The sequence below is a fragment of the Populus nigra genome, chromosome 19, assembly GCF_951802175.1.
Source record: "Populus nigra chromosome 19, ddPopNigr1.1, whole genome shotgun sequence".
Taxonomy (NCBI): Eukaryota; Viridiplantae; Streptophyta; class Magnoliopsida; order Malpighiales; family Salicaceae; genus Populus; species Populus nigra.
In genome coordinates, this window is record NC_084870.1 from 7,564,574 (window position 1) to 7,579,423 (window position 14,850).

At 35.6% G+C, this 14,850-nt stretch overlaps 1 protein-coding gene across 2 annotated transcripts; it reads left to right on the plus strand.

Moving 5' to 3' along the window:
• The first annotated feature begins 1,659 nt into the window (after positions 1-1,659).
• On the plus strand, positions 1,660-14,464 carry LOC133679841 (rho GTPase-activating protein 7). 2 transcript variants are annotated; one of them, XM_062102549.1, is made up of 22 exons: positions 1,661-2,193; positions 3,326-3,362; positions 3,937-4,013; positions 4,811-4,881; positions 4,958-5,036; positions 5,177-5,321; positions 5,449-5,568; positions 6,121-6,198; positions 6,369-6,424; positions 6,509-6,578; positions 7,243-7,330; positions 7,503-7,746; positions 8,240-8,461; positions 9,501-9,851; positions 10,482-10,531; positions 11,310-11,370; positions 11,460-11,543; positions 12,028-12,141; positions 12,241-12,410; positions 12,646-12,715; positions 13,527-13,727; positions 13,917-14,464. In XM_062102549.1, the coding sequence occupies exons 1-22, from the start codon at positions 2,137-2,139 to the stop codon at positions 14,100-14,102; spliced, it is 2,631 nt and encodes an 876-aa protein (XP_061958533.1). In that variant the 5' UTR covers positions 1,661-2,136; the 3' UTR covers positions 14,103-14,464. The 2 variants fall into 2 exon arrangements, with proteins under 2 accessions (XP_061958534.1, XP_061958533.1); XM_062102550.1 differs by lacking the exon at positions 13,917-14,464 and having other exon boundaries at positions 1,660-2,193; positions 13,454-13,666.
• Positions 14,465-14,850: the final 386 nt, after the last annotated feature.

Genomic DNA, 14,850 nt, shown 5'->3' on the forward strand with positions numbered 1-14,850 from the left:
TATTAAAAAAATAAAAAGTAATATTTTAATACATTTTCAAAAATAAAAACATTTTAACAGCCATTACCACGAAACTTTTACGTTTGTTTTTGTTTCAACCGAAATAGACAAACCTGTGCAGAGAGGCACGAGACCTGTTGCTGCATAATTCGGTAACGTGATACCATCCTCTCCGTATGCAAACTCTCAAAACTAGAATCTGCTTTGCACGCCCCTATCAGAGGAGAGATTAGTGGATCACCGGGTTATAGGGGCCCAGGGCAGAATTTGTTGCAAATGCGTCCCGTGAAGAGTAGCGCGTGGGAAAGCGCGTGCACGTGATATTCACCGGCATGTAAAATTATACACGGAGTCATGTGTGTCCGAGAAGTAAATAGATTCGATGAAGTAAAACGCGTCCTTCGTGTTAGTGGCTGCTTGAGAGAATAACAATTAACAGAGATTATTTTCATCTCGGTATATTAAAATAATTTTTCAAAATAAAAAATAGTATTTTAAAAAAATATAATTATACTTAATGACAACAATGCCCCTTAAAAGAGAGAGACAGGCAATTGTTCTCTGTTTTAATGGAAGGGAGAGGACTTTGGTAGCGGTAAAACTTGACTGTTTAGAAGTTGCGGTAGTTATTTTTTAAAATATTTTTTATTTATAAATATATTAAAATAATATATTTTTTTATTTTTTTAAAATTATTTTTGATATCAGAACATTAAAATAATATAAAAAACATCAAAAATTTATTCATTCGAAACAAATAAAAAAATAAAAAATAAAAAAATAAAAGTACCTTCAACTTCACCTACTAGCACTAGTTACCGTTCAAGGAATGCCAGGTCACCGAAGTCACATGTACACGTGGGCTTTCAATTTGTTGGTGTTTTTTTCTGCGTTGGCATGATGTTATTCAATATATTAGGTGCAAGAGTAGTTGTAATTTCGGTAAAAAATTAAATGAGCCAGAGAAAATTTTGTTGTCGTGCGTGATTAAAATCCGATAGTACTGAACCACTGATGCTTCGAGAGTAAAAAAAAAATCCATCATATGATCATTATTAGATGATCTCAAGGTTTATCAAATAAATATTTTTCTTGTACTAAACACGTTGGGTTTTGGATTCTGAAATTATACCGCAAATCACATTGTTTTCTCACGTTTCGAGAGTAATGATGCTACCATTTGTAACCTCCTGCTGTAATTTATCTTTTTTCGCGCGATATTGATTACTTTTTTTTTCCTCCGAATTCTTTCAAATAATATTTTTAAAGTTGGGTGTTTGAAACCAACGTAATTTCTTTTAAAGGAAACCCTCTTTTGTTTTTATAGTCCTCCAACACTTTTTTTAAGAGAAATTATTAAAAAAATATATTTAAATTATTAATATAAGATATTTATGACGTTAAAAGAGCATGAGTTCAGCTAAATACTGATTGTATAAATAATAAATATTTATGGCGAAATAGTTTTTTTTTTCTTTTCTCTCTTTTACTTTAGAAAAAAAATGCTTAAATAATAAATAAATAAATAAATAAACAAGCTTAGCGGTTTCAAAACAAGTTCAAATGTCGTAAACGTGGCAGAGTTTAATTGGACCCTGACCTGATCTGACCAACACCCCCCCCCAGCCAGCAAGAGAAGTGGGTGAAACGCAAAGACAAAGGCCGATGTCTCTCTCTCTCTCTCTCTCTCTCTCTCTCTCTCTCTCACACGCACACACAGAGATTACAAAATTATTACTGCACAACCACTACTGCTACCCTCCTTCTCTCCAGTCCCTACCTAATCCAATACCTAAAACCAATACTCTCATCAAAACTTAATTTTAACCAGACGAGATAAATAAATAAACAAAGAGACAAGCATTAATAAATCTATAGTGATTGCCCGCTGCTTGGTAGCTCTGGTTGTTGTGGTTTATTCTTTGTTGTGTTTTTTTCTTATCAAATCAAAAAAACCCTAACTAGTTTCACATAATCAGTCAGATCTTGAACTGTCTTTTGAGTTCAAGATAAAGAGCCGATCTTCGATGCGGAACTCGGCTCCCGCGAGTTGACTCAATGGAGAAGTTAAGAAATTCTATTTGGAAATGTTAAGCATTTTCAAGGACTATTCTGGTTTTTTTGACTTCAGTTTTAATGTCTTCGGCTTCTCTAGCGGCTTTCGAGCGGCCAAGAGTCGGACTTTCCAATACGGTGCGTGACACCCCTCCCCCCCCCTCCTTTTAATTTGTTTTGGTTGAATTTGAATGTGAGTTGGTTTTTTCTTGGATCTTTGTTTTAGTCAATAACTGAAACAGTAATTTATTTTCTTCTGGTCTAGGTTGAAATTGAAATAATTTTTTTTCCTATTTTTCGGTTTTTCTGTTTCGGTGTGGGTAAGGAGGTTTTTTTTAATATATATATATATATATATTTTTCTGGCAATAGGGTTTTGAAGTGCATTTGTTTCTTTTTGTCTCGATGAGAGATAATGGAGATAAGGAGATAAAAGATTGGTTTGTTATATACTGTAATGGTTATACACGCAGAAAAAGTAAAGGAGTTTGTGGTGCAAAACATGTTGAACATTTTTTAAAATTTGTAATCATTAGAAACCGAACCCATGACTAACAATGCAGTGGGAGGGACACGACACCAGGTTTCATCCCAGACATAATGTGGGTTTTGAAGCTAATTTATTCTTCATTTGCTTTGTCAAAGGATGAATCATTCTTTCATTTTCATTTTAGATAAGTAGTTGCGATCGAGGAGTAAATCAGGATGGTTGGATATTTAATTCTGTTAGAATCTGTAGTGCTGCGACATGGCAATTTGAAATTTTATAGCGAGAAAATAGAACATGATTCGATTTCCTGTAGTTTAGATGTTTCATGCTGAAATATCTTTGCTTTGTGTCAAATTTTAATGGGCAATTTGTACAATTTACCAAATAAACCGTTCAATATTACATGGAATTTTGATATTATTAAGGTTTAACTAGAGTTACTTTCTTTGCAAACTGTGGCTGTACATCATACTCTAAAATTAGATGGCCAACCGTGAACCATGGGATGCTAAATGGTGGTTGTTCACTATATAGCTAGTAGAAAGATCTCAACTCTCGAGATAAATGTGTTGCTACATGATTTTTCTGGAAATAAATGCTTTATCAAACCAAAGTTATGTTAATTATACGTATTTTATTAGCATCTCATACAATATTTTGACTGTTTACTTGATGATATCATCGAGGAATGCTGCAAGTACGCGGATTATTTCCTATTAGTTGTCTCTATACATTAGGCAAGTATTAATAATATATATCTTCTATGTGGCATATTCACAGGTTTTCAAGAGTGGCCCACTTTTCATATCCTCAAAAGGTTGGTAAAATTTCTTTTTGTTGATCTGTGTTTCATTTTTCCCTGTCCTGTTTAGGTTCTCAAAATTTTTATATTATACCTTGTTTGATGTAAGTACATATTTATGTCACTTGGCTTATGTGCAATTACTATGTTCAGTTACAATGATTTTCTTCAATGAAGTATATGGATAGATGTAGGCATGAATTTGAAGTGCTTTACCAATTTCCTGAGTACTGGGTGTTGTGAACATTCATTTTCAGAATGCTTTACATCTACCTTGAGAACTGGATATTCAAGTACCATAGCATATTAGTTAGAATTACATGCTACCTAAAAATTCCCAAATTCTTCATCCATGCTTTCTAAGCTTGAACAATTGCATTTTTTCCTCACCCATTAGTTTTACATTTTTTTTAGATGATAAAGATATTTGCTTAATTATTAATTGTATAAAGGCTTTTGCTAGCAAAGGATTTTTATCAATACAAGTTGAAGTGTATTAGTAGTAATTATTTTATTTCATTGAATTATCATTAGAGCTTGTTGAGACCTTTTGTAGCTACTCAATTAAGTTAATGTTGAATTTCTGCAGGAATAGGCTGGAAGTCATGGAAGAAGCGGTGGTTTATCCTCACACGCACTTCCTTGGTGTTCTTCAAAAATGACCCTGTCAGTATGATTTATTTCATCCCATCTTCTCTCTCTCTCCCTCTTTATATATATTTTGGTATTTATGTATGTTTTATAGTCATTTTGCAATTGCCTGTATTTGTGATGGACAGGGGTTGCATGTTGATTAACCCCTCTCAACATTAAATATAGGTGTGGGCAGAAACCTATATTGACACGGAACATTTTCATTGTTTTGGAGCTTGTTTGAGTTACACCTCAAAGACTGCAAACTGTTGAAAGCTCAATTTACTGATAGGCATGCAAACTGTTGAAAGCTCAATTTAATGATAGGCAAAGAAAGGCAGCATGTCTTATATAACTTTGTGTGTCATTGTGCCCATACACTAAGCTGAACATGCCCTCCTGTCCCCCTCCTATTGTACTTAAAAGAATTGCCGAACTCTGTTATCATATGTAACGAATTGTATCTTTGAAAATTTTGCTTAGAACTTTCATGTGGCATGTGGCATGTGTTATTTGTTGTCTTCATATACTTAGTTGTTCTTCATAAATCCTTTCTTTTCAATGAATTAGAAATTCATTATGTTATATTCTTACACAATGTGGTGACTTTTTTGGAGTTGTAAAATAATGTTTGATCTAGTTACGCCTTTTGGTAATATAATTGCAATGATGTTTCATTGCTTACAGCATTTGATGTATATCCAGTTTCTTTGTAAATAATTGATGCTTTAACACGTGTCATCGCTTGTTCATTATACTACTTGGCTCACTTGATTTTTCTTATGATTATGAATTAATTGTAACAATGCTCATATTTTGTTTTCATGCAGAGTGCTCTACCACAAAGAGGTGGTGAAGTAAATCTTACTTTAGGGGGCATTGATTTGAACAATTCTGGAAGGTAAGTCTGGTCACTAAATACTATGTGTAGTTGTGTTCTGAAGACTGTTGATAATAGTTGTTATTTTTATTTTCAGTGTTGTTGTTAGAGAAGATAAGAAATTATTAACTGTCTTGTTTCCTGATGGACGTGATGGCCGAGCTTTCACCCTTAAGGTGCTTTGTTTATCCCTTCTCTTTTTTTCCAGCTCCATTCTTTCTAGGCATGTCATTTTCTCTTTCCTTTCAATGTTGCTTATTTCTTCAAGTGTATTCAATGTTTATGGCCTTTTCGATTTTCCTGTTCCAAATTTCAGGCTGAGACATCAGAGGATTTGTATGAGTGGAAGACAGCCCTTGAACTTGCCCTTGCACAAGCACCAAGTCCTGCCCTTGTAATGAGACACAATGGGATATTCCGAAATGACACCAATGAAGCTATTGAAGGGTCTTTCCATCAATGTTTGTTCTTCTCCACCATAAATCTTATCATTTTCCCTTTTCCCTTTCTTTCAGAAACGATCTTCATTCAGCCAGACGTATGCTAATTTCTCTGTTGCCTTTTCACTTAAAATCATATTTTGATTAGGGAGGGATAAACGTCCGGTTAAGTCATTGGTTGTTGGAAGACCCATTTTACTTGCCCTTGAAGATATTGATGGTGGTCCATCATTCCTTGAGAAAGCTCTCCGATTTCTTGAAAATTTTGGTAAAGTTATAATCCCTAATTGTGTTGAGCTTATTATTCTTTAATCTGCAATTTTCTTGAAATGAAAAATGTGGCTTTTCTGTCATTTTCGTAAGTTTATGTGCTTATTTCTTCCCCAAATCTGGTTTTGTAATTTATTGTGGTAGAAAAACTGGTGTTTTATATTAATGCCTTTATTCTTTATTAGGAAAAAAATGATTTCAGCTGAACAAATACATATGAAACGGGCTACACTATCAAATAGTGACTAGCATTTGCATGCGTAACCTGATGATAGTATGCCTTGCAGAGATGTGTGGCATCACGGTTGCAAAAATGGTGCAAAATAGCAGGACAGCAGTTTTTGGGCCCAACTTTTTCCACCCCTGTTTTAGTCTTCTTGCTTCATTTACTTTTTTTATCATGTATCTTTTGCAGTTGCAATGTACTTCGGGGTTACACAACATTTGGCTGTTTTGGTGTAATATATATAACAAAAAATTTTATGGTCCAATATTGTTCCTACGTATGGCGTGCTTGCTCGCTGTCTTATGGTGCATATCTTTCTATCAGGAACTAAAGTTGAAGGAATCTTACGTCAAGCTGCGGATGTTGAGGAAGTTGACCGCAGAGTTCAAGAATATGAACAAGGTATCATTTCCTTTCAAGTTAGCATTCTCTTTAATGCTTTTGATGAACTGGAGAACTCTTGTACTTTTTGGAAGATTCCAGCTTAATGTAATATATATTTCCTTTGTTTTAAAATGCTTGCACACCTTCTAAACTGAGACCTCTGCTCAATTTTTCTTGATCATTTCTAGGCAAGAATGAATTTGAACCAGAGGAGGATGCTCATGTTGTTGGTGATTGTGTGAAGGTACTTTCTGGCTTTGCATGATATAACTTGTGCCTTTAGATTATACACTTTGTGATTATTCATCCCGCTGTTTTTTAAATGCAGCATGTTTTAAGGGAACTGCCCTCCTCTCCAGTTCCTGCATCTTGCTGCACCGCATTGCTAGAGGCTTATAGTAAGTTTGAATTGTATCACCCTTCATTTCTTATTTTATAATTTATGAATGTAATGCATTATCGCTTAAATGTTGTTTCTTGAATAATTTTGTGGAATCATTTCAACATTCCATACTCATCGATATTCTAAATCGAACTTCTTTTCAAATGATAGGAAAGCTTTCATGTCCATCATTCATGAAATTGGAGTTTTTTTCCCCTTTTAATCCCAGATAGATAGATCAGATTTGGTTTATAACGTAATGTTTCATCTGAATAATCTGAAGAAGCAGGTTAACTTGGTTCATGTTAAATGAATGTGCAAAATGCATACATGTTACACATTTCCTAAGTGTTGGGTAATTCAAGGATGCTAAGTACGGACTTTCATCTCATAAAGATGAGCTAAAAAAATTACTTATCAAGCTAAAACCGTCCTTTTTCCCTGCACCTGAAATCAGATCATCATCATTGAGTGCATAAAAATAAATCAACTAGTCAAGTGTCTGAATAAATAAGTCTTCAAAATGGAAAAATAAAAGCCTATTAGATCTTTTCTCATAAGTTGATTTCTATATGTTTTCATGTGCAGCATGGAAGTATTTCCTTATCTTATTAGTGGACTAGAACTTTATTGGTATTGTTAGATACTGATATTGTTTGTTTGCCACTGTAATTTACAAGAAATTGATCGGAAGGAAGCTCGGATTAATGCAATGCGCTCTGCAATAGTGGAGACATTTCCGGAACCAAATCGGCGTTTACTACAGAGGTAATCTTTCCATGTTTGCAATTGCACTTCAAATTTATTTTTTTTGTGACTGAAGACTGTTAGGTTCTCATCAGAATTTTCTGTACATCTATTTTATATTTGCTTCAATCTAGTACCTAAGTGTTGATAAAAAAAAAAAAAAATCTATTTGCTAAGCTGGTCATTATTGCAGAATTCTGAAGATGATGCACGCAATCTCTTCACATGCTCATGAAAATCGAATGAATCCATCTGCTGTTGCTGCTTGCATGGCACCCTTACTACTGCGTCCTTTATTAGCTGGTGAATGCGAGTTGGAGGATGACTTCGATTTTAATGGTGATAATTCTGCCCAGCTGCTTGCTGCTGCAAATGCTGCTAATAATGCTCAAGCCATTATTACAACACTTCTGGAGGAGTATGAAAATATTTTCGATGTAAGATACTCTCAGTTCCTTTGTTGAGTTCTGGTATTCCAATTTCTGTGTTTGATACAAAGTGTGCTGCTGTTATGAAACTCAAAATACTGCTAAATTTTCTTTTACGCACGCAATCATGCTTTGTCAAGTTAGATTTTTGGTTTCAGCTTGTTTAAGGGGACTTTGCTTGTAATGTATAGGGAGGACACCTGAATTTAGTGTTTACCTGGATAAGATATGAAACTTGACCCATCAATGGATCAGGTTGAATCCATGATAATAACTCATTCGAGAAAATAGTAAGTCGTTTAGTCTAATGCTGTTCCAAGCCACCATTGTTCAACAATCTTTCTTTTCCACCATATTTCTATCAGTACATTTTTACTTTTAACAGTCCTTTTAAAAAGTGGCATAAATGGATAGTAGTGTGCGATTATTATGTATTGAGGATTACTGACAATCATGGATCCTTGTATGAAGAATGATGCTTAGCAATTGTATGTTGTTTCAGGATGAAAATCTACACAGGTGCTCTATTTCAGCTGATTCTCGGATAGAAAACAGTGGGAGTGATGATTCAACTGATGATGAAAATATGGACTTGAAAGAAAATGGTTATCATGATGCAGAAAATGAAGTCGATCAAGATTCAGATGATGACCCTGAACGTGTACTAAGTGGAAAATTAAGTGAAAGCAGTGGTTCTGCTGGCAGTGATCTCTATGATTATAAGGTTCTCTTATAAACACTTGCATATGTCTCTGACCTTTTTCTCTTCCTTTCCTTCATGTTGAACTAGTGATATTAGTCATGATCATGTCTCTGGGAGAATGAAATTTTCTGCACCCATCACATGCTGCTGGAAGATGATGTCTTCAGCCTGGAATTGATGGGATGTTATAATCAGTTTAACTGTTTGTGTTTGATTTTCTGTGCTTCCTGGAAAAGATAACTTGTCTTTTTTCTGCTTCTGGTGATTTTATAAATGTTGTCATTTACAAATACTGGGTAGTGGTTTTGTTTGGATTTTATGTGGGGAGTGATGAGTGCTAGTGTCCTGAATTTCATTCTGTGATTTTTTGGTATATCATTGCAGTATATTTGTTTGTAAATGGCATCAACACACGTTAGACAACATGCACTTAATTTCATCAAAGGGTTGGTGATTAAGGATGCACAATTGTGATAATTGGGATTTGAATGGTCCTTGTCTCTCCTAATTGGTGCTCCTCTTGGTTTTTGGTTTTAAACTTTTTGCTGACAAGTCAAATAATGGACAATTCATGGAAGGTTGGTTTTGTGGAGAAACTTTTAAGGATTCCAGCTTTCTTTTATCCAGAGTATCTTAATCATTGTGATGACAATAAGTGGAGAATTGTTGTAGGAAGATTCTTGTATTTGAGTGGGTTTCATTGCAGTGGAGACAGTTGCATTTGCATGAATATTTGGGATTTGTGCATTCGTCACCTGCCTTTTGCCTATAAAGTGTGTGAATAAAAATCTCCTAATAATTGATTGGGTTATGGTCATCAAGGATCTTTCCTTTCTGCTTACTGATGCTAGGGCCCACGCAACCATCTGGTGACTTGTCTTAAATTTCCTTTGTTATGCTAACTGCAAGGTTAAAAGTAATGGAACATAGATTTTAAATTGTTTAAATTTCATATTGGCATCCCGTATAGTTTTTGTTTGGTTCAACTTTGTTCAAATACTTGCCAGTGTTGAGCTATAGTTATCTTGACCAATGCATATATTCATCTTGTACTCTGCAGGCTTTTGGTGGTGATGATTCAGATGTTGGATCACCTAGAACCAATAATGCTCCAGCTGAGAGTTCAAATATATCTGTTGATCCTGTACAAACAAGAGATTCCAATGCTCAACCCATAGAACAAAAAAGTAAACCAAAGAAAGGAAATGAAAATTCAGCAAACGAGATGGATGTTTCAAGTGTGTTACCAACTGGTGAATCTTACCGGTCAATGGGTGAAATTCTATCCTCAGTGGATCCTGTGTCTCCCATGCCCATATCTGGAGTGGAATCATCTGCTGAGAAGTCGGCAGGTAAAGTTGCAGCCTCTAATCTCAATGGGAAGCGATCGACATTCTGGGGAAGAAGTAACGTAAGCTATCATCTCTTGATATTTTTTCTTTCATGTATTAACTACCAAAAACCCTGAAATCACATGCAGTTAATGATACTTTTTTTCAATTTGAGAATATCCTGATAAATTTTGTCAATGAGGATATTTATCTGAAAACCTCAACCTTCATGGTAGGCAGGTGAAAGGTTTTTAGAGCAATAAATCTTGATTATGAATTTAAGTTTCAAAAGGAACTGATTAAGTCTCTTCTGAGGGATCAAGCACTGCAAGTTCAACTCAAGGGGGCAAATGAACGCAAAGCAGGGACAACCATCAAAGGCTTACACAATTTGACTGTTGCCATATTATTATGCTGTAAACTTGATGTGGTTATAGACATATAACGGTCATGCGTGGATCATAGTTTCTAAGTAAAGTATAAGATGCCTTCAAGGATGTATGCAGTGAGTGTTGTAATTGCCTCAAATTGGTTCCCCTCTCATTCAAAACTGTTCCTGCACCTAATATTTATAGCAGTGGGGGACTGGGGTGGCATAGGTTCTCTCTCTTGGGAAGGAAGAAAGTGTGATTTTGTATCAATTGAGTTCTTGCAGTTTATATTCGTAGATTGTAATTAGAAGCCTAATAACGCTATTTATCTTTATGCAGGCCAGAAAGACACCATCAATGGAATCAGTTGATTCTTCTGGGGAAGAGGAGTAAGATACTCATTTTATGCATTGCGTTCTACAACACCAATACATGTTCTTTGACATTTTAAACCTGAGAATCATATTTATCCATATCTTTCATTAGCCCATGCTGCCATGCAAGTTTAAAGAATATATCTGCCTTGATATTGTGCGCTCCCTGAAAGCAACATGTAGTGTTCAAGTAGTAAGTACATCATTGGCATTAGTTATTGGTATAGATTCCACTTGGGCCTAATGTGATCCGGTCCTCTCATTTCAGTTATGATTGTTATTTTCCTTCTCGTTTCTCCTTGAAAGTTCTCATGTGACATCATTTTCCAACTTGGCATTTCATATTATATGCCTTTTTTTTTTACAAAAAATAAAAATAAAAATTGAAGAAACATATCTCATCTGGTTGAATCTGAGAAAGGAAATGTGAAATCAGAAATTGTATATTGGAATCTTAGTAAAGAGTTATGCTTACAGAAGCGGCATGTATTAGATTATGTTTTTGCTAATTATGATTTTATTTTCATTATTTGTCTCCGTTTCTCTTTAAAAAAGCTGGCAAAATTGTTCTGAATTGCAGCTCTTGCTTTCCTTCCATATCCCTGCCTCAGTACATGAACATACTCAACTGTTTACAGTCTTATTTTGTTCAAAAGTAAATATTTGATAGGTTCTTGCATTATCTTCTGAGTTCTCTTTGAAGCTCAACTGTCACTAACTAACTTTTTCATGTTTAATTTGATCCATATTTGGTGCTATTCTGTTTAACTGTATAGAGTTGTATTGCTTTCAGGCTTGCTATTCAGAGGCTTGAGATAACAAAGAATGACTTGAGGCACAGAATTGCTAAGGAGGTCTCAACATTTTCTTTAAATCTGCTTCCTGTTCAATTATGGAATATTGGCATGTTTTCCTGATAGGATTGGTTATTCCATCTGTCCAGGCTCGTGGAAATGCCATTTTACAAGCAAGCTTAGAGAGGAGAAAGCAAGCTTTGCATGAGCGTCGCTTAGCACTTGAACAAGATGTAATTATTTTTAGCTTGTCACATGCTGCTTTCTCTTTCCAATGTTTCACCACGTTTTATCAGTTTGTTGCTTTTCACCTTGAATGTTAAAATTGTTGTTAGAAATTTAGTCCTGCTTAATTTGAGCGTACTATTTTTACTTCAGTAGACTTGCAGGGAAATACACAAAACTAAATCGAGCCAGTTCCACCACACAAGAATGGAACAAATAAGGAAGAATGCTACTTTTTAGTTAATCTCTGTGCAATTTTGACAGAGTATTGGCAGGCATTCTATGCTTGCTATCTCTAGTACCAGTTTGATGTTGATGGTACACCTTATCACATGTTTCTAGTATTCTGGAACTGCATCACGATCATTGACTTCTTCTGCCTCTGTGGGCATACTTGATCAACCTATGTAACTGTATTTGCATGTGGAGTAAAATTAATAGCATTTTTTTTTCCACACTGGTTTTGTTGACTGAAAGTTAATGACCACATAGGTTGCAAGATTGCAAGAGCAGCTGCAAGCTGAAAGAGATCTTAGAGCTGCATTGGAAGTTGGTTTGAGCATGTCTTCAGGACAGTTCTCCAGTTCTCACGGCATGGATTCTAAAGTGTGTATAGATCCTTAGGAGTTTTGTGTTTTCCCCCCCACTTTTCTTTCCTTCCAATCTGGACTAACACCCATTCTTATGATTTAAAATGATGTGAAGACGAGGGCTGAGCTTGAGGAGATTGCTCTTGCTGAAGCAGATGTGGCCAGGTTGAAGCAAAAAGTTGCAGAGCTCCACCATCAACTTAATCAGCAAAGACAGCATCACTATGGTTCCCTTTCGGATGCAAGTGATTGTTTTCAACATGTTCAAAATCATAACCCTCAACAGTGAGTCTGCAAAGTCTTATTGTTTTTTAATTTCTCCACTTAAGCTGGCAGTAATTACAATTAGTTGCACGTCACTTTTCCTTGAGTTAAACAGAACTTTCATACTGTCACTATCTAGGAATTGAGATACATTGTTTCACCTAGTGGTGTAGATGGAAGAGGCCTTGATGAGATGGGCTGTTTCACTGCTATCATATGCTTACTGTATTTCTCATTTTGTGTTTGATTTCTGCAGGAGATTTTTGCAGCAAGATTTTGATACAACCGTTGCTTTTGTTAATCATGAGAGGAAACAGAGAACTGAGGTACATGGAGCTCTGTTTCCCAGTTGATTGCCTTTATGAGATTCACATAAAAAAAAACATATATTATGAGCTTGAGAAAGATCATTCCTCATATTTCATTATCCTAACCTCCTATTTTCTTGCCTTTCCCATTTCCAACCTTTTACCCCATACTTGTTCTCCTCCATTGTTGGTCAAACTGACCGGTGATTTAGTTGATGTTCAGTATTTTAAGGATGACCTGCCTGGGTGACTGCCAAACAATCATCCAACTTACTTCTCTATGGGGAAGAGTGATTAAACTAAAGTTCATGGCATGCCAAAGAAAAAATTGAATGCAATGCTTACTAGGGTTGAAATGAACTACCACTCATATGTTCCTCTACTCATTTTGCTAAACCTTTATTGCTGATTGTAGGTCCCAAGATCATGATATCCTGGCAATAGGTTGCATTAGAGATTCTGATGTGGTTTTACTACAACATTGATTACAAACTTGCACGAGTTAGGGATCATTTAAGGTTGAAATAATTATCTGGAACATAAATTGATCAAGGAGATGGAGAAGCTCCTTTTCTAGGGTATCTTGATTCATTGAGTATGTTTTCTTCAAATGGTTTAGAAAATTGGAAAATAAAAATAAAGAGGAAACAATGACACTAGTGATGTATCAATTGTATTTCCTTAATGATGTGGTGCCTCTTTGATTAATTCCTCTTGAGCTCTAGAATCCGATGTCTTGAAGTCTTTTATTTGCAGCATTGTGTCACCTCATGTTTCAAATAATACCTGCATGTGCTCTTAAATATGGAACATGGCTGCTATGCTACAGGAGGGCTTGTTGGGTACCGATCGGAAGCATATTAAAGGACCAGGGTTAGCAACTGGAAGCAGCAGCAGGCAGCCTTCTCGAAAGCAATTTATGGAATCAGCAAATCTTAGTGACTCAAAAAGTACTGAGGCATCAACAAACATGTCCATGGATGAGCTTTGTGGTGTTGATTCTGCCCCCTCTACTTCCAGAGCAATAGAGGTAACTGTTTGCCCACAATTATTTGGACAACTAGAGAGTTAAGCTGAAAACACAGATGCATTGACCTGTATGAAAACCTTATTTTATCACGTGGTCCCATAACTTGCATGTTTGAGGAACCTAATTCCTTAATAATACCATGCAAATGATCTGCTTAGATACCAGTATTGTCATTCACCATTGTTGCAGGTGATGGACTATCCAAGACATCCATCAGCAGCATCGTCAGCTTTGGTAGAACTAACAACTCGACTGGATTTCTTCAAGGAAAGGCGTTCTCAGCTCATGGAACAGCTCCACAACCTTGATCTGAACTATGGCACAACGTCTTCACAAGATTTTATTTATAGACCATCATCCCCTCCATGGAACTGACCAAAGACGATGATGCTCGCTAGATTGACTTGCGGTCTTGTACATTCTTCAGTGTTGCATATAGTTGTGTCTTATGCACCCTTGCTTACCCCCGATTTTTCTTTTCTTCTCCTCTCTCTCTGTTTCCCCTTTTTTTTTTTATTTTGCGGGCATTTTTCTAGTGCGAGTATGATTGAATTCATAATGATCAGTGTTCTTTTAGCCGTAGTATTGCGTTCTTTTGTCAGAAAATATTGTAAACAAAACTGAGTGTTGCCTGTTGTGTCAATAGTAGGTGGAGGTATGTATTGAACAGAGACACATTGGAAGAGAAGCCCTTTTTGTTTTTTTAATATAAAAATCCTATATTTTGTATTTGACAACATGGGTGGATAGTACGTAGTGGTCAGATGCTTGTAATTCAAATATTCAATTTTGCTCTTTTGACGGGTTAGTTCCAGGGGCCGGGGCCCTGTTTTTAGCTTCTTTTTTTTTTTCTTGCATTATTTTAAACTACGATTAATTAAAATGGATTAGTAAAGTATACGTGTGGCATGCCTGGTTTGGCAGGCGTTCGATTTTAATTGAAATGAATTAAAATAAATTAATTATAAATGTTTGAAGCATGAGGCAGCCTCTTTGCATTTTGATTTCAGGGGACCTGCTAGTTTCATATTTTTTTTTCCATGCAATTTTGCTCAAATCCTTGAAAAAAAAGAAATCTTCTGGACCAGAAAGGTGATCCTATTTTACGTTTAGGTTTAGGACC

Excerpts from the sequence above, each read along its gene's own strand:
- LOC133679841 (XM_062102549.1), top strand. The coding sequence starts at position 2,137 with ATGTCTTCGGCTTCTCTAGCGGCTTTCGAGCGGCCAAGAGTCGGACTT. Across the intron at positions 3,363-3,936 it reads ACTTTTCATATCCTCAAAAG|GAATAGGCTGGAAGTCATGG; the intron begins GTTGGTAAAATT and ends GAATTTCTGCAG. Across the intron at positions 4,014-4,810 it reads TGTTCTTCAAAAATGACCCT|AGTGCTCTACCACAAAGAGG; the intron begins GTCAGTATGATT and ends GTTTTCATGCAG.